Source organism: Pseudochaenichthys georgianus, chromosome 16, assembly GCF_902827115.2.
Source record: "Pseudochaenichthys georgianus chromosome 16, fPseGeo1.2, whole genome shotgun sequence".
NCBI classification, from domain to species: Eukaryota; Metazoa; Chordata; class Actinopteri; order Perciformes; family Channichthyidae; genus Pseudochaenichthys; species Pseudochaenichthys georgianus.
The window spans coordinates 38,923,116-38,948,019 of NC_047518.2; the positions used below are offsets into that span (position 1 = coordinate 38,923,116).

A 24,904-nucleotide genomic window follows, 5' to 3' on the forward strand; every position below is an offset into this window, starting at 1 on the left:
GCTTCTTGGGTAAAAAGAAGACGGAGCAGAAGATTAAAACAGATGCGTAAAAAAAAATGGAGCTGGGGGAGAGGAAGAGGATGATGCGGGTAAAGCAGAAACAGCCGGAGGAAGAAAGAGCGATGGGATCAGTTTAGGTGAAGGAAGAGGAAGATACTGAAGTAAAGAAAGGATGAGAAAAGAGTTAAATAGTTTTGATGCAAGGCAAGAAAGCGTGGGCAAGCACGCGCACACACACGCGCACATGCACACACACACACACACACACACACACACACACACACACACACACACACACACACACACACACACACACTGTTGTTACCTTTGGATAGCGGAACCGGAAGTCCAGACGTCCGAAGTCGGTGAGAAAGCAGAATCGAGTGAGGAAAAGCCAGTCCTGGATCCAAGAAGAGAAAAGGGGAAAAAGTACAACAAAAATATTAGCATGACTAAAACACGGAGGAAACAAGATGAAATGCCTGCAGCGATTAGCAGCTGTGCACGCATGTTTCCATGGCAACAATCAGTGACACCTGCTGATCAATGTGGCACCAAATGAGGAAAGAAATGTTCATAAAATGTGTGGTTTTATAATAATGTGGAGGGAGAAATTAGAAAGGCATTCGGTCTACACAGTGGGGAGGTTTTATGCTGCTGGATATTTTGGTATTTTTACACTCTTTGCTATATTATCCGTGAAAAATATCCTTGTAAATGTTGAAAAAGGCAAACATTGTTACATTGTTAAGGGAAGGGATGGGACTGGTTGGAAGTTTAGTAAGCCATGTTTTCTAATATTCAAAAAAAGATTAATTTACCCAGAATGAATGGCAGATTAGAATAAGTTACTTAAAGAGGACATGTTCAGCTTCACATTTGTATTGTGTGCTCTCCTGTGACATCACAGAGAAACTCCCTCTGGCGTGAACTTTGAGATTTTAGTTTGACAAACAGTTTGGATCACGGTGAAATTCTCTCTGCAGACCCATTCTCACAGCGTTTATCAACCTTTTTCTTACTCAATATCAAGCCACACTTATTGTTTTTACTTCGGCTGTGACTTTGTGTGTGCTCAGGGTGAGTTTGGCTGTGTTTCGCTGTGTATCGCTAAACAAGAAAATCACACCTCCACGGAGCTCAGCGCGATTCACAACGTCCCGACTGGTCCGGACCAATCGGAGCACACTGGGCTCACAGGGAGGGGGGGGCAAGAGCTGCAACGAGCCGTTTAGTGGAGAGAGTGAATACACATACTTTACAGAGATGCTGTATGCGAAACCAATGTGAGTTTGAAAAATTGCACAGTATAAATCTATTCTAGTAGACCTCAACAATGGAATTATGATCAGTGGAAATGGCCATGACATGGGACCTTTAAGTCTTTCTTTGTGAAACCGCCCCCTCATGAGGGCGTTAGACAAAAAAAGTAAATGGATGATAAGTCCTTTTGGCTGGAATAATATACCAATTCAATCCATTCAATAGTCGTCTAGACATTTCGCTCAAAAGCACAAATGTCAGCCTCATTCTGCCCTAGAGGAGCAGTCGGAGAATCCCTCGGTCGCTAACATTTATTGTGTGAGGGCCATAAATGTCTGAGCAAACCTTTGTGACGATTCATCTTTCCGATGTTGAGATATTGCTCTGGATAAGTGAAAACGTTGACCTGCCGACAGCGCTAGACGTAAAGTCAGGGGAACAAAGTATTCATTAACTGGGCACCCATCTGTACCCCAGTGTCACATTAATCCATCCAGCAGATGTTTCAGACTGAAGTTAATGACCAAGAGATGACATATAATTACCGCCTCGGCCAAATTCAAGTCGCAATTTTGCATCCATGTCCGCCCGAAAAGTCATAATTTTATCCCATTAGACATTTGCATGAAATTGTCATAATTACAAGTCAATTTGTGAGTTATGGCCAAAGGTGTGCTGTAAGGCCACAGTGAATTAAAATGAGAAGAAAGGGGGAAAGGCAAGTCAAACAGAAGGGCAGAGATTCAGAAAAGTTAAAAAGGTGGAGAAGATGAAAGAAAATAAGCTATTCTTAATATTATGCAGACATAAGCTTGGCAGCATGAGAGCAGATAATAGTGCTGATGGTGTACTTCACTCAGCTTACATAAGCCACTGCAGCTGCATCTGTTGGCTTATCAGTCAGTGGAGGTCTATATATTCAGTATATATATATTTATATTTATTATATACCGCTATGGGCAGACACATTCCTTAGATACGGATCATAGTGCTGAACACAGCAGTAACACCACATCACTTATATGGTGTTTACACACTCTTCTTATCTGGAGCACTGTTCGGTGTGGTGGGTCACACTGAGGCTGCCAGAGCAAATAAAGAGTTTTCAACCATAATAAGACATTTATTCTTTAAAAGCTATACTTGCAAGAATTTTACAACAAATTAGAGATTTTTTGATTTAGATAAATGGCACAAGAGGCTGGAATCCGATCTGAAATATTACAGCTTTTTGGTAAATGCTTTGTAATCAACAGAAAGCCTGATGATTGATGGGCCAAAGCCTCTTTATTTCACAAACAGTGAATTATTAAATTAGCGTAACAACTGATTGATGTTGAAGAAGTCGATTTTTAGAGTCTTTTTGGCTCAAACTACCAACAATCTGTATCAGTTATACAGAATGTTCTATAAAAATGCTCACAAGAGATTCGTTTTGAAGCCCAGCACCATTATTGTTTTACCAAAATGCTCATAATCTAATATGCTTAACCCTCCTATTGTCTTCGTTTCCCCCCCCCCTTACTTTGCGGTTCGCGGTCAAATTTGACCGGTCCTGTTTTAACTGCTATTACATTAACACAAAAATCATTAATCATCACCAAAATGTCATTTAACAGCCTTTCAAACTGTACATATTGTATCAGACTACTGGTATACATGAAAAACTGCAGTAAATATACAAAGAACAGAGAACCGCAGTCCCCCATCTCTTATAATTTTCTAATCATAAATATATCGATCATAAATCTATCGATTCGATTTATGATTCAAAAATTACAAAAGTAGGGTAGACATGTGGAGATTAGCCGGCTGAACAAAACGTGATCCCTCTCTTAAATGTGTGTCAACCACAGACCTTATTTCCAGCTATTTTCCAAAATCCTATGGAGAAATTGCATTGGTTTTTGACGAAGGAACCGGAAGAAGTTTACTTCCGGGTTTTAGGACGCGTCCCTGCGGTTCTCTATAGACACTGAACATGTATTGCGTGTGCCAGGTGTTACGCCGAGGTCTAGGGGAACCTAGGCGCAGCACAAAGTTGCACTCTCCCCACTCCCAAGAACATGGACGCCAAGGCAGAGAAAACGTTTGGTAATTTTTTTAATTACCACAAAAATAACAACAGGAGTAACAAAACCACAAAACGAACTAACCTTTAACACAAAAATCTTACCTAACAAATGAGAAAAATAAAACGTACAGGCTTCTTACCTACTCTAACATTAAACAGGAGAACACGTATTAACCAAAGAAAAGGGTTTTGCACTCCTCAGTAAAATAACTTGTGTCTACAAAGACAGGTTAAATAGCTTTTCTTCCACAGTCTCACAGCAGACGAGAAGGACCGGTATACGGTAAAATGTCAGTACACAGCACAACAGGACAAAGATCTCAACACGCGCGAACTGCACAGCTTCAGCTTTTATTTCTCTAAATGCACTTCGAGGACCGAGGATCGAGCATCGAGGAGGCTCTCTGGAGGAGCTCTAACCGAGGATACACTGATGGGTCCTCCACGGATGCATTTCCGGGAACAGAGATGTTTCATAAAAGGCTTCTCAATACTCAAATTTCCCCTCCTCGACTCCTCGGTCCTCCGGTAGTGACCCGGAGCTGTGACAGCTGTGAGGCCCGTGCAGAAAGCAGAGCAGTGTGTATAATATATATCACTCAGTATAACAGGCCTACTCTCTTTATTTGCTTTAGTTTAGTAGATATCTACAAAGAGTCGATATTCTTCTAAGACCATTTAGTGCTTCACATAATAAAATACACAACGGCTGTAGCCTGATTATGTGTAGGTGTGGTACACAGAGTTGGGTGTAACGCGGTACAAAGTAATAATATTACTTTGTCGGTAACGGAGTAGTGTAACGCGTTACTTTTATAATTCAGTAATCACACTACAGTTACTAACATTGCCCCGACACGCGTTACTTCGTTACTTTCTAAAATCAGTCATAATCAAACCTCAACAAACACCTGCAAAGAACACATGCTAAGGTGAAGCTAACGCACATAGCTGTTGTTTATTTATTACACACACGTAGTCTGTTCTTCTTCTCTGTATTCCGGTTGTTGCCTGTCTTGAATGACGAATACACACTACCGCCACCTGCTGGTAAGGAGAGTTATTGCCACTCACGCATGCGCAGTTCGTACGTGCTCGGCTGAAGTCTTTGCGGTGTCTGGCTCCAGTGCAACACATGGCCAACACGCAGGAGAACACGCTGACACAACAGCGTGAGCAGAGATAGACTGCGCAAAATATACAGATAGCAGGAGACAGAGGACAGCCATGGTCAGATAGGAAAACATTCAGGAGCTATCTGGATCAGTCTTATGTGACAATGGAAACTGAAAAGCAACGAGTAAAGTAACGAATTACTTTATGTAGAGAGTAACGAAGTAGTGTAATATATTACTTTTTTTTAGTAACTACCCCATCTCTGGTGGTACAGTGTGTGTAGATGCAGCGGACAGACAGGTCTCAGTTGGTTTGGTGTCCTCTGCTTACTTTTAATACTTGTAAATAAAACTTTTGGCCCGTAATTTATTTTCCTCATTGTAGCGACCAGAGAGGGGGGGGATATCCAGTCTCTGATAGTGTTACTTTATTATGAGAGTGCTCGGTTTGATTCTGAAATTGTATATATTTATGTGTGTGTGTGTGTGTGTGTGTGTGTGTGTGTGTGTGTGTGTGTGTGTGTGTGTGTGTGTGTGTGTCCGCATCTGTAGCCTGTTATTGTCTCATTATACCGCACTGTGAATGAATCAAAGTAAATATATAAGTCATCATGAACACATCTGTCCATCAGACAGAGGGCTGCTGTGCCTCCTGTCATCATTAATGGACGTCTCTTTAAAATGACCGCTCAGAGGAGAGGAGTTCTCATTTCTCTAACCGCCTGCTGCTTCCCCTCCTCGGCTCCTCGGCTCGCATCTCCTGTGGGCGGGACTAACGGTACGTCCACAGAGCAGCTTTTCGAAAATCTTGAAAATCTTGGAGCTGGGCGTGTCTGAAAGCTTGGGGATTTTTTGCGAGCAACGCGACCAACAACCAATCACATGAATCTCCCGCCCCCGACATACAAAGCAAAAAACCCCAGGGATTTTATGCGAGCATATATATATATATATATATAAACTCCCCAAAAAGGCGAAAACCTACCAGTTTCACCCACTGTCTCTGCCACCTCCCTCCATGCCTGGTTCCTCCGGTTTGTATCCCGTTAATAGTTCTGGTCGTAAAGAACCGGGTAATTTGCTACCGTAATTTCTCGTTTGGAATATGAGGAAATGAACTGCAGTCTGGTTCTCCCTGCTTACACGCGGTTTGATTGGCTAGCGCTTCTACTGTCAGATTTGCATAAACGGGATTTGATTGGCTGACGCTTCCAGCTCAGCTTCAAAAGTTGAACATTGCTCAACTTTTGAATCCTGGAAATCCTGGAAATCATCGCTCCCCCACAATGCAGTTCGGCGAAAAGCGAGGCAAAGTGACGTCATCCCCATTCAAAGTCAATGGGCAGAGAAGCGTTGGAAGCGTTGGAAGATTTGTTTAAAGCTGCTGTGTGGACGTACCGTAAGTATCGAGGATAGGAGTCGAGGAGGGGAGTTAGAGAAATGAGAAAGGGCCACAGACACAGAAGGAGGGGAACATATACACACAAATGACCTAACGACCCAGGGTCGTAACACAGGTGTGATCCATGTGGGGGGATGGGCACATAAGAGCGGGAAATGCGTCAAATTGTTCTGTGTGTGTTTGTGTGTGCCAGGTGTGATTCACATGGGTTGTGTGTGTGTGTGTGTGTTTTATCTGATCCATGGGTGTTACAAAGTTGACTAAATCTTCCAAAATTCAATGAAAGTAGTGATCAGCAATTGTACATGTTCAAATGTCTACTGTGAAGGATATCATAAAGCCTTAATGCAATCGAATGTAAAACAAAAAAGTTATGATTGATGAAAGTAGTAAATCGGTCAGATTTTACCCGAAGACAACAAGAGCGCACTCTCAATATATTTATTCTACAAAACCCCTTTTTTAATCAGCAGCCATTTAGTCTTTATTTGTGTGTTTGACAGCAAACTCAACATTTAGTGGACTGCTGCCAGACAAAATAAGTATGCCAAACTCTAGGACATTGTGACAGATATTTAATAATATCTTATACAACAAATGATTATTCTATCAAACATTTTGCAAACAACAATGCCAAACTGTTTTCTTTGAATGTTAAAGTTTTCTGCTTCGTCTTGTCTTGAATGATAGTAAACTGAATATCCTTGGGTTTGAGATTGTCACTTTGACAGGAAGACGTCTCGTTGGCCTTTTGGAAATGTTGATGGACATTTTCTATTACATTCTGTCATTTATTTTAGACCAAGCTATTACCATTTCATCCAGACACCTATAGCAGAAAAAGTTGTTCATTAGCTTCAGGCCCTTCTCTGATTTAGATAAGAAGTTATCTGATCAAAGAAGAAGAAACCAAAGTATAGAATCTGACAAAGCCAACCTTCAAAACTTTTCCTTAAAACTCAAAGTAACAATCAATCAATCAATCAATGTTTATTTATATAGCCCAATATCACAAATGTTACATTTAGTAAAGTAACAGACACAGTTTGGTCAATACAACTGAAAGTATTGAGCTTCATATCTAGCGCTGATCAAACTCTGAGAATGATTTGGTGTATCTCAACTTGGCTTTCTTACAACGTCATCCTAAGTTGATATGACGACACACCGGGAGGTAATCACTGATCATTTCACAGAACAGACAGCTTAATGATTCTTCTGCAATGTAGCTTCTAAGACCGGGAAATAACAATTACATAATATACAAAAAAGTCCCCTTTTATCATAAAATTATCTCTTTTTTTATGCATCTTCAAGTTTGCTTCCCTTTCAAATATTAAGACAAGCACATTGAAAACACTGCATTCACACATTATTGTCTGTTTCACCTCATGTTGGATAACTGGACTTAAACTCACAATGTACAGTTTACATTTTTATTTAATGTTATATTCCATTCCTTACACATTTGTATGTATATAATATCCTGCTTTACATTTTGTTTATTGGTATTTAAACATGTATATTTTCTACTTTTTTAATGCCGTTTTATTTCTATTTTTGCAGCGCACACATTTCACAAATTGGGATCAATAAAGTACATCTTATCTTATCTTTATCTCATCTTAGGGCTGCACGAATGGGATTCTTATGGCCAACATCACAATTGGATTCACGATATAGGAGGGATTTACCATTTTTGCATCTATTTTCTCATTAAAAACATATATTACTACGGTCATGGTGTGACTTTTAAAGATGATCCGTACCAAGTCTGCTTTCGTGTAGCCAATAATAAATACCATACTTTATAAACAAATATTCAGCTTCCTGCGGTTAGAAAACTGCACTATCCATATTGAGATTATTAATTGTAATTAATTATGCAGCCCTAACAACATCTCAGCTTCTTCAGAGACTAGAGCCAGGGGCGGACTGGGGGGAAAAAGTGTCCCGGGGATTAATTGACAGACAGGCCCACTTAATGCGCGGCATGTATCGGCCGGCCGGCCACGAAAGTATATTACTTAACAAAAAACCCTATGCATTTTATGTTATTTTGGACCATTATTCATAGTAATCACATTACCTGAGCCCTTGAGTTGCCTAGAGCAAAATAGTTACAGCATATATTTAGTGATTTTAATGTTAACAGATCATTGATGCAATAACATGTTGACCCAATTTGCCTGACTTGACACATGGAATAAAACATGGGCGTAGGAAGCATCCTCAATGTGGGTGAGACAATTTAACAGTTGGGTGTGGGCAGGTGGTGGACCTCACCTCCTCTAGGGGGGTCCGGGGGCAAGCTCCCCCGGGAAGATTTTTTTTTAAATGTTGAAGTTAAATGCATCAATCTGGTCCATTTTGAGAGCAAAATTAGGGACTAAATCTATGGCAGTCAGTAGGGGCTTGGACTGTGAGCCGTAGGGTCGCCGGTTCAAGTCCCCGACCAGACCTACATTTGGAGTGTGGACTTCTACTTGGAGAGGTCCCAGTTCACCTCCTACCCTGCCGTGGTGCCCTTGAGCAATGCACTGGACATCCCCCTTCCCCCCTCACTCCCATTGCTCCGCGGGCGCTGTACAATAGCTGCCCACTGCTCCTAGTACTAGACTCCTGGTACTAGGATGGGTTAAAAGCAGAGAACACATTTCACTGTGTGTGCTGTGTGCTCTGCATGTGTGACCATTAAAGAGGGTTTCATCCCTCCCAATTCTTCTTCTTCAACACCCATATGAAACAGAACTGTAAACAGATTTACTTTTTCTTTCAACATTTATTTGAACAGCAAGTGGAGGCAAAAGTGACTGCACCCAAAACAATAAACCTGCTAGCTAACTAGCCTCAGTAACAGAATGTGGGCAACACGTTCTTCTCCACAGCTGCGCGACCTCTGAGTCAGACGTCACTTCCCCCTTTTCTATCCTACGGGTACAGCCGTACAGCCACTCCCCCTGAACCCCGTTTCCCTGCCAACCCCCCCACTCCCCTATGCAAGCCCCTCCCTCTGAACCCAGGGCTCGCTACAATACTGTGTTATATACTGTATACACAAACTATACAAAAACGCCTTTACGCTTTGGAGCTTGTTTATCCATCTGTAAGCAACTGCCAGCTAGGTCTATCAGTCACTCACTCCTGATTCCCTGTTCACTGCGCAGTGACAGCTGCTACGGGCCTGATGTGTGTAAGTGAAACTATCTGATGGATAGAACATAGGTAGCCTATCAAAACGGCCCGGCCCGGCCCAGCCCAGCCCAGTGGGGTGTGGACCACACCCCTCCAGGGAGTGACCGGAACACTTACAAATGTGGGCCGGTAGGATTTTTTTAGGCCCACGCACAGCACCGGCCCACCGGGGAAACTCCCGGTATTCCCAATGGCCAGTCCGCCCCTGACTAGAGCACAGTTCTGCGTTCCTTTATTAAAAGTGTCCTGAAGGTTGGTTGTTATGAACTCCTGATCTCCACCCAACCGGCAACACTCCCCATGTACCATTATATTGTAATTACCTCTGCCCCTTGTTCTCCCTACATAAACAACAGTCATTTCTGTGCTGAGAAATAAAATGCAACCGGAGCTGCGTAGCGTGGCTCAACCCCTCCGCCTCCATATATCACAGCAAACAAAACCGCAGCCATATTTCAACCGCTGCCAGGCAGCTTCACCCCCCAGAGCCTCGGGTTATAACTCACAGCAAACTCAAGAAGTCACTGAAGCCCGAGACTCACTCCCTGCCCGGTGCGTTGTCCAGGGCAACACTTAAAGCTGTGACCATGACAACAGGGAGGGCAGTGACCAACAGACGAAGCCCTGGAGAAAGTCCCTTTTTATCAGAAAATGATCTTATTTTGATGCATCTCCAAGTTTTGCTTCAGGTAAAGTTTTTTTAAGTCAAGTCAACTTTATTGTCAATCTCAAAATATGTTTGTACACACAGAAAGATCGAAATACTGTTTCCCACAATCCCAAGGTATACAAAAACGTACACATTAAAATGCAATCAGATGCAAATGAACACTCAATAATTTACAAAAAACCCACAAAATAACCGTTTACTTCAAGTAAGCAGGATATAGTGTATATCTATATATATATATGTATAGTGTATTAATATATATTAAATGCTCAATCTTCCCTCTCCGATGTTAAGACAAGCACATTGAAAACACTGCATTCACACATTATGTTTCAAATCTGTTTCACAACATGTTGGATAACTGGACTTAAACTAACAATGTACATTTTACATTTGTATTTAATTATATATTCCATTCCTTACAATCTCACTGTATGTATATAATATCCTGCTTCAAATTTGGTTATTGGAATTAATTTAGTGTGTTATTTTCTACTTTTCCAGGGGGAGAGGTGGTCGAGGGTGACACTTAAGGCTGTGGCCATGACAACAGGGAGGGCAGTGACCCACAGACGAATATCCCTGGGGGGTGGTCGCTGTGGGGGGTGTCATCTAACTCACCCCAGGCCAGGACTATGAAAGACCCCCTTGTTGGACGCTTGACAAACAAGATTCAAGATTCAAGGCTTTTACTGTCATTCGTACAGAGCTACAATGAGATTCTGAGGTCCCAGGCTCAACACAATAAAAACAGATAAAATAGTGCAAGTAAATACAAATAAAATAGAATAGAAATACAAATAGAATAGACAACACCTGTCACTCACTCTTACAGCACGGCCTGGCTGCAACCAACATGCATACCAACACACACACACTCACACACTTAACATCATGCCCCTGCCCCATCCCATTATTATCGTCATAGCAACCACAGCATGCCTTACTTTGCAGCTGCCATAGAAACATCAAAAGGCCAGCCTTTTATTTTGTTACGCTCCCGTACCCTCATCCTCTAAACGCCCTTCTCAGAAACACAGCAGAAGTACAAAAACAGAGCAGATTGCACAATGGTGTTGACAGCAGATAATTAGTTATTTTTTTGCTATTTAGATATAAACATAAAACACTGACCTTTGACCACTTTGTGGGACTTGCTGGTGTTAGTTTAGCAAACAAATTGTTCAATGATCTGGCTATTCTGCTTTTAAATGAGTTGACATCACTACGCTTAGATAATGGGAGGACAACAACTAATTGAATAGAGGGGATCAAGTTATAAGCCTTCACATAGCAACACACTTAGAAGCTCAGTATTAAGCCAAATAACAACGTTCTGTAGCCTTGACCCAAGTGTTGTCATGTCTATAAAAGAATACCAGAAATAATTACAAACAAACCAGAAGTACAACCAACCAATCCTTAAGCACAGTATCTCAAGCTTCTTATCTTCACATCAGAAGTGAACCAACATAAGAAAGGAAATGCACCGAATGCCGGATAATATGTGGATATTACAGTATATGAGATTTAATTATATTTCTAAGCCCAAGGACATCAGCATGCTGCTATAAAAGCCTCCGCTTTTCAAAGAAGGCTTTCCACATGATGTTGGACCCTGGCTGAGGGATTTTCTCCCTCTCAGCCACCGGAGCATTAGAGAGGTCAGAAACAGATGTTTGGTGATAAGGTCCGGCTCGCAGCCGGCGTTCCAGTTTATCCCAAAGGTGTTTGATGGGGTTCAACTCAGGGCTCTGTGCAGGCAAGTCATGTTTTCCTCAATCTAGCATTTCTTCACCTGGCTTTGGTAATGGTGGCTTTGACATGTTTAAAGCAGGAATGTCCCAGTACTAGAAAGTCTGCAGTGGATACCTCGTGTAATTCAACAAACACTACTTCATTACTCTTTTCATACCGTTTTTGTTAGGAAGTTAGAAATTCAAAAACATGTTTGCCAAACATTATTCCTGAATACTGCATTTCAACACGTAATGGTTATAATTGACCTTGCCCAATACTGTTTTTTACTGAATTTACTTGAAATGCAATTCAATAGCCCCTCTGTTACTGGCTATGCTAACTGCTAACAGCTGACGTTAACTAGCTTAGCTCCTGCCGATTCCCCTAGTGATGTGTGTTGTTTACAATGTAGCTTTGTCAGCGAAAGAAAAGGGTATAGAACGCTCCCTATTCTTTCCCCGACAAAGCTACGTTGTAAACCCCCCCTCAACTTGTCGAGGACGAGTTTAATGCCTCCTTTAGGATTTTAACAGGTCAACGGTTAAAAGTGAACGCTATCTGGAGCGTGCTGGTCTCATAGACAAACAAATATAATTACGTTTTCAGTATTTGGGCATTGACTTGGTACCAGAGTATCTCTGAACATCCCTAATCAAAACGTGAGGGACCTCCCCAAACTGTTGCCACAAAGTTGTAAGAACAATAATGTCTGCAATATCCGTGTATGCAGAAACAAAAATTGATTTCCACAGGAGATGAAACGATTACCTACCAAACCAAGCAAGTTTATCAGATTTCACACAGCTCCCTCTGGTGCGAGAAAAGGCTTTAATCCAATTTTGTTTCATCTCCTTGAAATATGTAACTTTGATGAGACCTTGATGTGTAAAATCAGCAGAGGTCTCTTTTAAAGGCAGACCTCTGAGTCAAACAAGGTCGAGATGGCAACAAAACAGCGTGTTGCTCAGATAGCTGTTATCACAATTCACCACAAGGATTGAGCTAATCCACCAGTGTGTGTGTGTGTGTGTGTGTGTGTGTGTGTGTGTGTGTGTGTGTGTGTGTGTGTGTGTGTGTGTGTGTGTGTGTGTGTGTGTGTGTGTGTGTGTGTGTGTGCCAGTTAAGAGCAGAAAAGAAACTGAGCCCTAGAGAACAGCAACAGTGGATGAGGTGTCTACCTTAATCCCCTTTTAGTCTTCTTATTTCCCCATGGCCACTGCATTGTGATGCAGAATCACTCAGCCACCTCCCCAAAGAGTGTGTGCGTGCTTTCCCATGTGTGTGTGTGTGTGTGCGCGAGTGTGTGTACTACAACCTATTAATCAAGTGCTATGCCTCGATGCAGTATCCGGTCAATTCAGCATCTCTCCGTCTCCCTTTGTTTCTTCCTTAAAGTTTCTGTGCTTTCATCTCGATAGTTTTCTGTCTTTTTCTCTTTCTTTCCATATCTCTGCTTGCTTGCTAAGCTTCATTAACAATTAATTACCAATCAGCTAGTCAAGTCACCCCTGGACCGCAGGGCTTCTCAATGATTCATTAGTGAGGGTTACACAACGCTGCGACACATAAGCACACTCACGCACCAACACACTCACAGACACACTGAAAGACACACTCACAGACACACTGAAAGACACACTCACTCACAGACACACTCACACACACTCACTCACAGACACACACACACACACACACACACACACACACACACAGACAGACACACTCACACACAGACATTAAAGCAAGCATATGGACGCATGAAAGAACTCCGTGCACACACCTGCTGAGATGCATGTATCTGATCACAACACCCTCATTAAAAAGAGAGGCAGGAAAACTGATTGAGATATAAATTCCTCACTTCCATGTCAACTTGAAGGACTTTTTAAGAGATTTTCATAGTCTTGTTTGCAGAAATTCAAGAATTCAGAACTGGCATATGTGTAGAAAAGACGTGACACTTTTTAAAATAAGACTACTCACATACAGTACAAGGTCTCTTTACTTTATGATCTTATTAAGACCAGGAATCCAGGTGAAATCCTTCATTTCCAAACTGCTGCTATATCAACCCCAACGTCCATCGAGTTGTTGATTTTAGGATGGAGAAAGGTCCAGTGAACCGAGGCATGCTGACGAATATGGCCGCTAGATTTCTTAATTAGAAAAAGGACTTTCAAGGGCATCTGTTCAGTTTCATTCATTTCAAAAGACAAAAGTTAAAAGACCTTTCTGGTCTAATCCACACATGTTCACTGACCGTGGAAAGCAAAGACATTTCAACCTGTCTAAAGCCACAAAGGTATTCAGTGCTGACTCTCCAGAATGCCAATTTCACGTCATAAGAGAAATTAGTCCGGGGCTGAATGATTGATTATTTTGTGAATTAAAGTCTTCATTTGAAAAATGCCCTACTTTTTCAATATAACTTAGAAACTCAAAATGTTCTTGACACGCTAGAGCGATCAATCTTAATCTGATGTGTTGAGAGTTATGGTTTTGTGTGCACCAACTAGAATACGTTTTTTTGTTGGCACCGTTAATCACCCCTAACTTCATTAATCATAAAGTTAATCAACTTTAAAGATTAACGTTGTGTATGCTTTGGGAGATTTCTTTTTTTCCTTTAGTGTGTTATACAGGTTTTTGTTCATGTAAATGGTCCCACCCCCCCCCCCTGTCTGAAACACCTCCAGGTTATACTTGTCTACTCTGTGTTTAATACAATATAAAGCATTGTTACAGGCCTGTGGTTTAAAATATAGAAAATAATCTCAATTTAAATGTTGGTTCAGAAAAACAACAATGATACATGTTCCCACCTGTAACCATCAAATTGTAACCAAACAATACAAGTAAAAAATGTATGTGAACTCAGGGGAAACCGATGAAAGAATGCACGGTTTTATTTCTTTGCCAGATTTCCCCAGCTGGAGTCAAAGCGCCGACCTTTCTGTGACCTTAAAGCTCCTGCGGCCTCTCAAAGGGACATTTTATCGGGCCCTCCACACACCAGGAGCCACTAAATTGACCAGCTAAAAAAAGGCTGTTGACCAGTTTGCCGCACCGATGCCTTTGAATAACTTTGCTTGTGCTTTTCTACAACTCCCCAGCCACTCCACATGTCTAACATGTCATCCCTGCGAGTGCGGTAAAGTGCATTTGTCGATGTGCAGACCTGTAGACATTTACTCGACTACAGTGTTAGCGTTTGTAAACCTAAGAAGGAGGGGGGGATGTGTGGAGTGGAAGTAGAGGGTGACCTTGGGGCAGGAAGGCACGAGCAAGACTAATGTGTACACACACACACACACACACACACACACACACACCATCAATATGTCAAGGCAGGTGTTGCCTGATGTCATTCAGAGTGCTCTGTTGATTTGCTTCGGTTGTAAATGGATCCCTGGGAGTTTCAGCAGCTCAAGAGCACCAAAAGCAAACTGACCACAACATTTATAAAGATCTTGGAAATCCAAAAATAAAATACACGTCTCCGTTGTTGTTTTTTAAAGTCACTCTCCATGAATGATTTGAGAGACTGTCTGTAAAAATACACTGATATGATTTTTGGTTTCCCACAATATAAGGTTTTGAAAACTTAAAAAAGGTTCGGGAAGCAGATCATCTTTCTCCCTCATTGATAAGTTAAAGATGTGGCCTTGCATCGACTACCTCTCAGTGTTTCCCCTACCATTGTCTTGGAGGGGTGCTGCGCCCCGCCAACGGAGCCCCGCCAACGGAGCCCCTGAAATGTAAGGTGTTTTAAAAAAAATAAAATTATAATTTCTATATATCCCAATGACACCTCTCCTTTCCTAGATAGTGGAAGAAAGCGCCAGGGTCCAGTTTACATTTGAAGACAGCAAACTCAACCATGTTTCCTGTCAAAACCTTCGCTGAGTTAATAACTCTTTGTACTCACAAGTCAGCTGGAGGTTGGATTTGGCTGTGCAGTACGCAGATTTGACTTTTCGTTGCGCTGAAGGTCAGTTGGTGTGGGAGGATCTCTACCCTGTGTGGCTGGACTTCCTGGCCACATGTTATCCCTGGCAATGAACTGTAGTCAGGTTGGAAAAAGTTGGGGTGAAGGTGGCTCGTGCTTTAGCTGAGATGCCCGGACCTTGAAGCTTTCTGATGGCGTTTCTCTCCCTGCAGTGAAGAGAAAGGCCCACTGCTTCTGGTGCAACTGTCACCCAGGTAGACTGCTCAGTTTGTCAGGGGTTACAATGTCAGTAACTCACCGTGTTGTCTCGAAAAGCAGAACCCATCTTGTTTGCTAAGCTTTCTGGGTATGACCTTTTAGCTGTGACGGAGTGATAAAAGAGAATGACGACCTGAACGAGGGTCGACTGGCGGGTCACCGATGAATCAAATGAAACATCGACTTTCAGGAGGCAGCCATAAATTAGACAGCATTTGGAGGTTTCTAATTTGTGACATACCTAATATAGTTGGCCCGGTGTGAGCTTCAGAATTTAGAAAAGTGCACATCTCATTGTTTAGTAGAGGAATGTGAAAATACCTCTATATTGGCAATCTTTGCACATTTACAAGCCAGTTTAACCAAGGTTAGACATTTGAGGGGGATAAAAGGAAAACACATACTTATATCAATGTATTTATTATAACTGGTCTCGCAATGGAGTATAGCTCAATCAAGTACTTGTTACCTCCTAAAATCAATGTCAATAGATAACCCATTAGCAACTGTTTAAGTAATCAATTAAAAATCTAAAGTGCAAAACATCCATTTGCACCAGTCTCTCAGAAGTAAAGGTTTGCCGTTTTATAGCCTTTTATGATCGTAAACTGAATACCTTTTGGGTTTTTGAGACTTAAAACGAGCAGTTCAAAGACATCATACTTTTTGTGGACATGCTGATTAAAACTATATTTGTATTTACTGCAAAGTACCAAAAGAAAGTTGGTTACTTCCTCATTAGGAGCTGCAGAGTCTCACAAACACCTGGAAGTTTCCCAGTGAAACGGTCTGCAGCCACTGAGCAGCTCCACTGGTGCACTGGTGCAGATTGAGCGCTGCGTTCAAGGGCATCTCGACAGCGCTGATTGATGGACGAGTGCCTCTTGTTCAATTTATCCATTCAGATCCCTGTCGTCAGCTTTGAGATTCAAACTGGTGAACTAATCTTGCATTTCAAGGCACATCTTTTATTTACTGTAGTCAGAGAGTTCAGGGAGAGTTAGCACAACTATAGTCGGCAGCATGATTCAGTAAGAACTGAAGCTTGTTGGCTCAAACTGCTGGCGGATAGATACTGTTCTTCAGTTTTTGGAGAAGCCAAGGAAGGTGAAATACAAGTAAGCTGATATGCCGGTCCTCAGTAGAGAAGGATTTCAATGTCTTTTAGCTGCCATTGCTTTTTGGCAACACATAAAAAATGGGTGGTGCATGAAACACCTGAGGTTGGTTCAGGTTTACACAGTGACTCAAAGGGCTGATATTCCAGAAGATGCATGATACATTTTATAATATCACAGTGCACCAGCAAAGCCCCACCCCCTGCTGTTTGTCACTGAAAAGCTCCACTGTGGCAACCGCTGATATGAACAGCTGAGGGCACTCATGTTTGAGATGAAACAAATTGCAACTAACCGATAGCGTTGATCGATTAGCAATAGCTGTTTCTAGCTTCACAAAAGGGAGCATTTACCAGTATTTTTGTATGGTGTAAAACACAAGAGATCTACACATCCCTTGGGCACTGGGAAACCGTTTTAATATAAAATGTATTCTTTATGCGTTTGTTTTATCTATTAAGCATATTTGTAAAAGATGTATTTTCTTTGCTCTTGGTTAACATATTACAGTCAACTGACCTCACAGATTGAAAAGGTCAAATGTTTTCCTCAAAATAAATAAACGCTTTTACTTCCACTGCACAGCTTCTGCAGAAATGTCAACACAATCAGCATAATAGAAACAACCAATACATTAGATATGCACAGTGGCCAGTCTTTCTTATGAATGCTACCTTGTTGGTCTTGCTGAACTCACAACAAAATGGAAGACAGCTCTTCTGTAGTACTCATGTATGTCAAACTTGATCCAAAACAAAAACTCGTGAGAATGCAAACCAGAGATGTGGAACAGCAGGTGGTATCCTCCTGAATCTCAAACAGCCCAGAGCCACAGCGTCTGCTCCGCTGCACAGTTTATAACTCGCATATTGTCAGGGAAGCGATGATGCTGATATGACTTTAAAAAACACACACACACTATCTCCAGGCTGGACTTAGAGTCTCAACCATCAACACAAACAGAGCCGCGCGCCAGCAGCTGTATGACGCACACCTGTAACAGCTCCTCTAATGATAAACATAAAGACTACTGCCAATTTAAAATTAATATCAGAAGTGAAATCCAGCTAATAAAGCTGGTTTTGGCCCAAAAAGAGTGGGCTCTGGTGTTCGCAGCGGACCGGTGGTGGGGTGCAGCTTACTGGGGCTACGGAGATGCCAAACACTATCACAATGAGGGTAAAATATACGCCACAGATAAGACGCGCACAGATGGCGCGCAATTGCAAGGCAGAATAGAGGTGAATGTGTTTTATCTGGGGGAACAGACATGTCAGAGGCAACTTATCGGGGAAATAGTGGTCGCCCCTCCGACTATCCGCGGAGCAGAGTCCGCCACAGAGACACCTGAGTGCGGGTACGCAGTCGCGGTGTCATTGACGCAAGTGGCTACATTAAGAAAAAAAGAAACAGCACTCACCTCTTTAGTGTTAACGATGCCTTTGACATATTTCCCGAGGACTGAATCCACGAAGAAGCCGCTGCACAGCAGAGCCATGCACAGGAGTCTCTCCCCGACCCTCACTTCCATCTTTCTCCCGGCTGCCGCTCCTCTGCTCTCTCTGGAGCCTGTCTCTGAGCGGAGGCGCGCACCAGAACGGGATCGCGCACAGCAGAGAAACCGGGCGCGTCCACGTTGGTCTTTTCGATGCATGTGGCCCCCCTGGATGTGAGTGTGGGGGGGGGGGGGGGGGGTTCAGGATACGCGCTCCCGGTTCCGCTCGTGCTTCTCCTGAATGCGACACGGCCACACATTAAAAATGCTTTGGCTGATTGCAATCATGTTTTGATCAGAGGTCACGCACCTCTAATGGAGGAGCTGAGACGCACGATGCCTGCCCTCCGGGAGGAAATCACATCACAGCAGCTGGATACAGATCACCGGGTCTAATGGGCTGTATTGCTGCTGAATTTACATCAGAAATTATCTTTTTTTTTTTAAGTGATTTGATGATCTGTAATTAAGTTAAAGTTGGAGTCTATAATGTCCTATATATAACTCCCGTATTTAAACAGAAATATCAGCTAAATGATTGGGTTTAAAAAGTAATGCAAATTGTCCAACTGTTCACAAGTATTTTATAACAGTTTATTTTTGTTTTTACTGATGTTGAGTAATTGAATACATAGCAAAAGCATATTATATAAACGTATTCTCAACGAATAAATACATATTATTATCATCATAGAAATCTTACAAGATGTATTTTTTGTTAAATTGGATCTGACACTTTATACAATTCACAAAGGTCAACCTTATAAATGACCGTTCCCAAAGGCCTGACTTGATCAAGATTTGGGTAAAAAAGCATTTGCCATTTACAAATTCATACATAAAATATGCGTTGGGATAAAAACTAAAAGAGGCCAGCTAGATTAGATTACAATTTCCATAGCTTATTCTCAGCGACTTTAAGTTAACCTTTAGTTTGATCAATGCAAAGAGACATTTTGATTCACGAACACAACTGCGGGTTCATGGGAGAATATATTTATTCAGATAAAAATCAACAAAGGAAGAAACCAGCCGACTCGTGGCGTATCAGACACAACATTGAAGAATGCAACCTGCAAATCAATCATCAATCATTCGATCAACACATCTGAAAGTAGAGATATCTCCATGAATCATAATGTGCATTCTTTTTCTTTTCTTTTTATTCACAGGTTTGCACTTGTGGTGTTTTGAATTAAATACAATAAAAAAAAGTATAAACCAAGTAAACTTAAATCTGCTTTGTTTCCAGTCTATGGCTTGTTTTCTGAAAGATCATAATTTCCCACACCAGTGTTACATTTTGCGGCCCAGTGTGCATAAGGAGTGCAGACAGAGTACGTCACCGACTGCCTTTTCATCAACAGCAAACACTAAATGGCAAGCAGCACTTCCGTTAGGAGACTCCGGCTGCAGTCTTTGGTTCCGTTTTGAAGCGCTAGATATATTTAAGATAAGTAACTTAGTGATCAAAGTCATATTTTTCATTTGGAGACATTTGAGAACTGGTTGAGGTCAGTCGCATCAGAGCGTTGATGCATTTATGAAAGAATGAGGTTTCCAGGACGTGTGGTATACATTTGGTATAAAGAACTACGAAATCTAACCTTGAGGAGATTCAATAGATTGCACAACAATAAATTGCATCACAGCATTTCTGACAGAGTGTGAAAGCTGATGAGATGCTGGTGTGTTAACTGCATAGCTTGTTAATGTTGTAAGCAGCGAGCTCACGTTTGTAGCAGCGTTGCACTTTTTCAAATAAATCAGCCAGGGGCAAGAACATCTCACATCAGAGCTTCAAAAAAAAAAAGTAAAACTGGAGGTACTTTGTTCAACCTGATTATCAAACAAATAGCAGACAAAAAGCAACATTACACTGACTGTTTTTACACGGACAACTTGTGATTACAAAGTATATGGACCATCAACAAGTATACGCTATAAGGCGACAACACTCTGGAAGAATGACTTCTGCTTGAAGCTGCAGGAAGCTAAATAAGCATCGGCAGAACCACAGAATGCCAGGAATGGGACAACTTAAAAAAAGGTAACACTGCAAACGTTCTCATCCAAAACAGCATGGTTGATGGATCACCTGCAGTCAGGGCAGCCGGATGCACGAGTGGTCATTAAGGGTAAGAGGCATAAGGAGGTCTATGAACAGCAAGTGGATTTGAAAAAAAGTGCTCTCGTCGCCCACATAATTTATACAACAAAGTGCTAATGGCCGATCAATCCTGCTAGGCTCCATAGGCGGTGGAGTTTTCAGGACCGATGAAGAAGTCCTGTTGATGTACAGAACATCACCGACACAACACGTAGTCCAATAGTGCCTTGAGGTTGTTTTAACAAAAGATGATTCATGATTAATACTTGAGTCTTTTGACCATTAGTAAAGTGCCATTCGTGTCTCGATGTGAACACGGGACACAGAGGACGAGCTCGTGTTTCTCACACACACCAGAGACTAGTGTGATCATGTGTACATGTAGACTCAACCTGAGCCACACACAGGCACCAAGAAAGACATAAAACAAGACGGTGACATGTAGCCTAAACACACAGAACTGCAAACTACTGTCAAATTGTAGAAACAGCTGCTAATAAAGCAACCTCAGCTGGAGCCTCAGAGCGAACAAGTGCATTACTGTCTTCCTCTTCGCCACCCTGGTTCTTTCCATCAATCTGACTACACATACTGCGGTAAGTACTGGGAGTTGACAGATCTAAGCATGGTCTAATCCTGTAGCATGGCGCTTTTCTGCTGACAATCCTGCTCTTCTTCTACAGATGTGGGGGGGGGGGGGGTCTGCAGTCGGAGCTTCAGCTAAATCCTATTCCTCACACAGCATCCTTCTACACAGACCTGGCCCTGCTGCGAGAGAAGGACGCAGCCAGCATTGTTGGCATGTATATTTAGTTGGACCTGATCGAGGGACTGACCCTCAGAAGGACATTTTCGTGTGCTTCAAAGTGCTGCGGTGGCAAAAAGCTCAGAGGAGTAGCCTCAGCTTAATGAAATCAAAGTTAACCCCAAATGTAATTGTGGGGAGGAAAAGCACCCGGTCCAGCAGCCGCTCTCAGTGGCTTTTACACAGCACTGCTGCAATCGGTTTTTCTTCTTCTTTAGTTTTTCCTGAGAGCCTCCGAATTATAGAAACCAATTTTCAGGCAGGAAATCCCCCGATTCAAGAGAAGTGGTACTTTGACACACTGCATACTGTGCAGAGAAGTAGTGAGCGAAAAACGCCTGGTGAGTAACGGGGACAATCTGAGAGGAAATCAGTGGAGTTTAAAATGTGTGTGGATAGCCGAGGGCTTTTTGATGCCCCTTTCTCTCCCACTCTACTTCTGAAGAACTCTTTCCAGTCTCAAAAAGGAAAACAACTTTTGGGTCTCTTAGACATATCAGAGCCATGATTGTTCTTAACACACTTGGAATGGGTCCCAAATATTTAAGCATGGACTTCAGGAAATAATCAGTGCATCTACACGAATGTGACTGTAGCAAGAGATGGAGACGGAGCCCTATCAACACTACGCAAAGCACCAGGCAGCATCTAGAGAGCCCACTGTTCTATAATGACTATACTATCAATATGCATTAGAGGAGGATACACGTATAATTGTCTGAGCAGCTGTGCCGAAGGAGGAGGGGGTACATATGGAGCACATTCAAATAGCATAAGTGTACGTTAAAATAACAATATAGTTTACAAACCAACAAAAAAACCTGTAATGATTCAAGGATTAAAATACAGCAATACAAAAATATAAATAACAAAAGTAACACTACTGCATAGGGGTAGTAATATATGATTATAAATTGCAACAGAATCAAGAAAGCAATCAACGTATCCAGTTCAGCCTTTCCGCGTTGTGATTGGAAGAGAGTCAACCGAGAAACTATCCAGGAGAGGAGCTGTCTTGAGTGCCGAACAGGCGTAATGGAGAACACAATGTGGAGTTATTAAGTGTGATTTAGAGTGGCTCCCTAAAGGACAAGTGGCCATTTTGATTGGGACGACTCTACACAGAAGCATATAGTGTGCCTGGCACTGTTTGATTAGTGCCTTAAATGACTGCCTTGTCTTGGATGAATCGCCCATTCAGGGCCCGTCTTTAGTATCAGCGCTGCTTTATGTCCCGGCCGTGCCCGCCGACGGCTCTCTGCTAAGTGTGTGTGCGCTGCATGTGTGTGTGCGTGCTGGTCTAAGTAGCTGGTAAATTACCATTTAATTTGAAAACATGTCTGTCTTTGGAGGGTGTTTTCATTTCGTCTGCCAGCTTTGCTTTGTGCATAATGCGGCACAGACAAGTGGCAAGAATGGCAAAGCAGAGGAAGTCTTGTTTTAGCGCTCCCCCTCTTTTTTTGTCTTTTAAGAAACTGGGTAATCACATCGATTGCTTTTTTAGGACATTCTCTTTTAGGCATCGCACTGCCTACATTTGTGTGACTTTCATTAACCCCCCCCGTGCCTTCACTCCCCTGCAGTCCTTATTGTAACCTCACTTAAGGCTCGATAGCAACAGCGTCAGTGTTGTTCTGGGCTGCCACAGGAACTAAGCCTTCCCCATTGGCAATTTTAGCCCCGACAGCAAGCTCCTCTTCCTTGATGGGGTCGGAAAAGATAGACCCGGACTCCCCAGAAGAGGCGGACACACCCCTATCGGTGCGCTCCAACTTGCGGTGCTTGCGTGGCTCGGGAGGCGTGTCCTTCTGGGTCAAGACGTAGCGAATCCTCTCTGCGCAGATGTTAGCCGCCTCCTTGGTCTCCCTGCAGAGCTGGGACAGGCTGAGGAAGCCGTGGGGGAGGTCGTCCACTATGCACAGAGTGACGGGCTGATCGATGTTCCTCAAACGCTTGGCGAACATCACAGAGTCATCCAGCATGGGGTCTAACGCACAAGCCTGAGAGGAGAGAGGGGAGAGGGGAGAGGGGAGAGGGGAGAGGGGGAGAGGGGAGAGGGGAGAGGGGAGAGAGGAGAGGGGAGAGAGGGGAGAGGGGAGAGGGGAGAGGGGGGAGGGGGAAATGCAAGTTAGGATATGTCAGGAATCTTAATTAAGTGATGAAGAAAAGGAAGCCAAGAATCCCGGTTTCCTTTGTGCATACTTTCTTTACATTCCCGCGGACTCACTCGAGCCACTTTCAAATCAGCACCACTTTCTTCATTTTTCATTAACATCCTTCAAATCCCTCTCTCACCGTGATATAACAATGTAAGTGAACGGTCCTCTCTGATCTCCATCTCTTCACTTTCTAAGGCTTTGGTGCTTTTACCTCTGCAACATCCCATCTGCATCTCCAAATCTACTTGTACAAAACGTAGACAGTTGCAAAGACTCAAATGCTCTTCACGGCAAGCTTACACTACGCTCAATTCGAACTTAGATTGTTGTGTATTTAACTGTATTAATGCTCTCCTGCCCAATTTCTTTGCATCAGAATAAAGTAAAGCTTCATTCTCCTGTCAAAGACTTCCAGACTCACCACTATGTGCACAGGGGGCAGGCCTTTCAGCATGCTGTCAGGAGCCAGCAGAGGAGAGCAGAAGGGATCTTTAACCACAGGCGAAGTGTCCACCGTCATGGTGGCTAGCTGCTCTGAGCGCAGGGGCTCAAAGCCCAGGGGAAACTCCCTGCGGTGCTCCAGCTCTGACCCCTCCTTTCCAGCAGGGGGAGGTATGGCCACTGAAAACAGCTCCCTGGACATGGAGGGATCTGCTTCCTTGGATAAGAAGAAATTCACATCTTCTGGCTGCAGAAAAGGAGAGAGTGAAAGGTTGTGGATAAACTGCACTGAAGGGTAAAGTAATGTCAAGGACAATAATAAGGTGTAAAATATTAAATAGGCAAACTTCATTACACACGGAGGACTTTGTCCTTGTGGAAATCATCTGAAAACCTTGGCTCGGTGCCCGAGAGTCTTGGCTGAACAATCCCCATTTGAAGGAGGAAAAGCATATTTAAAATCTTGCGTCACCCCTGCAATACAATTCTTCCCAAGTAAGGCACTAATCCAGCCTGTGAAAAAACATGAGGATAATCTGCAATACCTGGCTGGTACCCGCACACCCAATAAAAGCTTTGATACTCAGTCAGCTTTTCACAGCCAAATCTGCCGATGAGGCATGGGTGACTTCATCTAGGCTGAGATCATCAAGATGAAAGACAAACGTGACTGCAGGGTATATAACGCAGTCTGATAACGGGCCAAAGTATCTCCATGTTGATCACATGTTCATAGTCTTAAATCCATCTAATGAGGGGAGGGATAGCCTGATCATAGGTGCTATAATTATCATCAAACAGTCCCCAGTAAGAGCCAAGTGTTCTTTAAAAGCCCTACATGTAATGCTGTTAACTTCCTCAGGATAAGAGTATCCACTGAGAGCGAGCTAATCTCAATGTAAACATGTTGACGCGTGACCTACAGTGCTCTCAGGGAGCAGCGCTGCACTGTGAGAAGTGAAGTTGGTGTGAGATCCCAACTCCTGGCAAGTCTGGCTCTTCACGGATAATTTCCTGGAGGGGAAGTCGGAGGTCTGTGAGGCGACAGGGGGGTCAGCGTGAGGAGAGGAGAAGGACGCCTCTGAAATACTCTTCCTCACTGTGTCTGAG

The 24,904-nt window shown here is 42.8% G+C and overlaps 2 protein-coding genes across 7 annotated transcripts in view; both read right to left on the reverse strand.

Moving 5' to 3' along the window:
• The window catches only part of tmem145 (transmembrane protein 145), a 48,310-nt gene extending 29,918 nt beyond the window's left edge, over positions 1 to 18,392 (reverse strand). The window contains exons 1-2 of the mRNA XM_034103082.2: positions 18,205 to 18,392; positions 326 to 400 (exon numbers count right to left, since the gene is read on the reverse strand). Coding sequence (XP_033958973.1) covers positions 326 to 400; positions 18,205 to 18,315 — 186 coding nt within the window. The 5' untranslated portion in view covers positions 18,316 to 18,392. The remainder of the gene's footprint in view (positions 1 to 325; positions 401 to 18,204) is intronic.
• Positions 18,393 to 19,259: 867 nt separating this feature from the next.
• The window catches only part of lipeb (lipase, hormone-sensitive b), a 35,239-nt gene continuing 29,594 nt past the window's right edge, over positions 19,260 to 24,904 (reverse strand). For all 6 annotated transcript variants that reach the window (XM_034101720.2, XM_034101721.2, XM_071205960.1 and 3 more), the window contains 3 exons: positions 24,718 to 24,899; positions 23,775 to 24,041; positions 19,260 to 23,194 (listed from right to left, as the gene is read on the reverse strand). In XM_034101720.2, the coding sequence (XP_033957611.1) occupies positions 22,796 to 23,194; positions 23,775 to 24,041; positions 24,718 to 24,899 (848 nt within the window). In that variant the 3' untranslated portion in view covers positions 19,260 to 22,795. The remainder of the gene's footprint in view (positions 23,195 to 23,774; positions 24,042 to 24,717; positions 24,900 to 24,904) is intronic.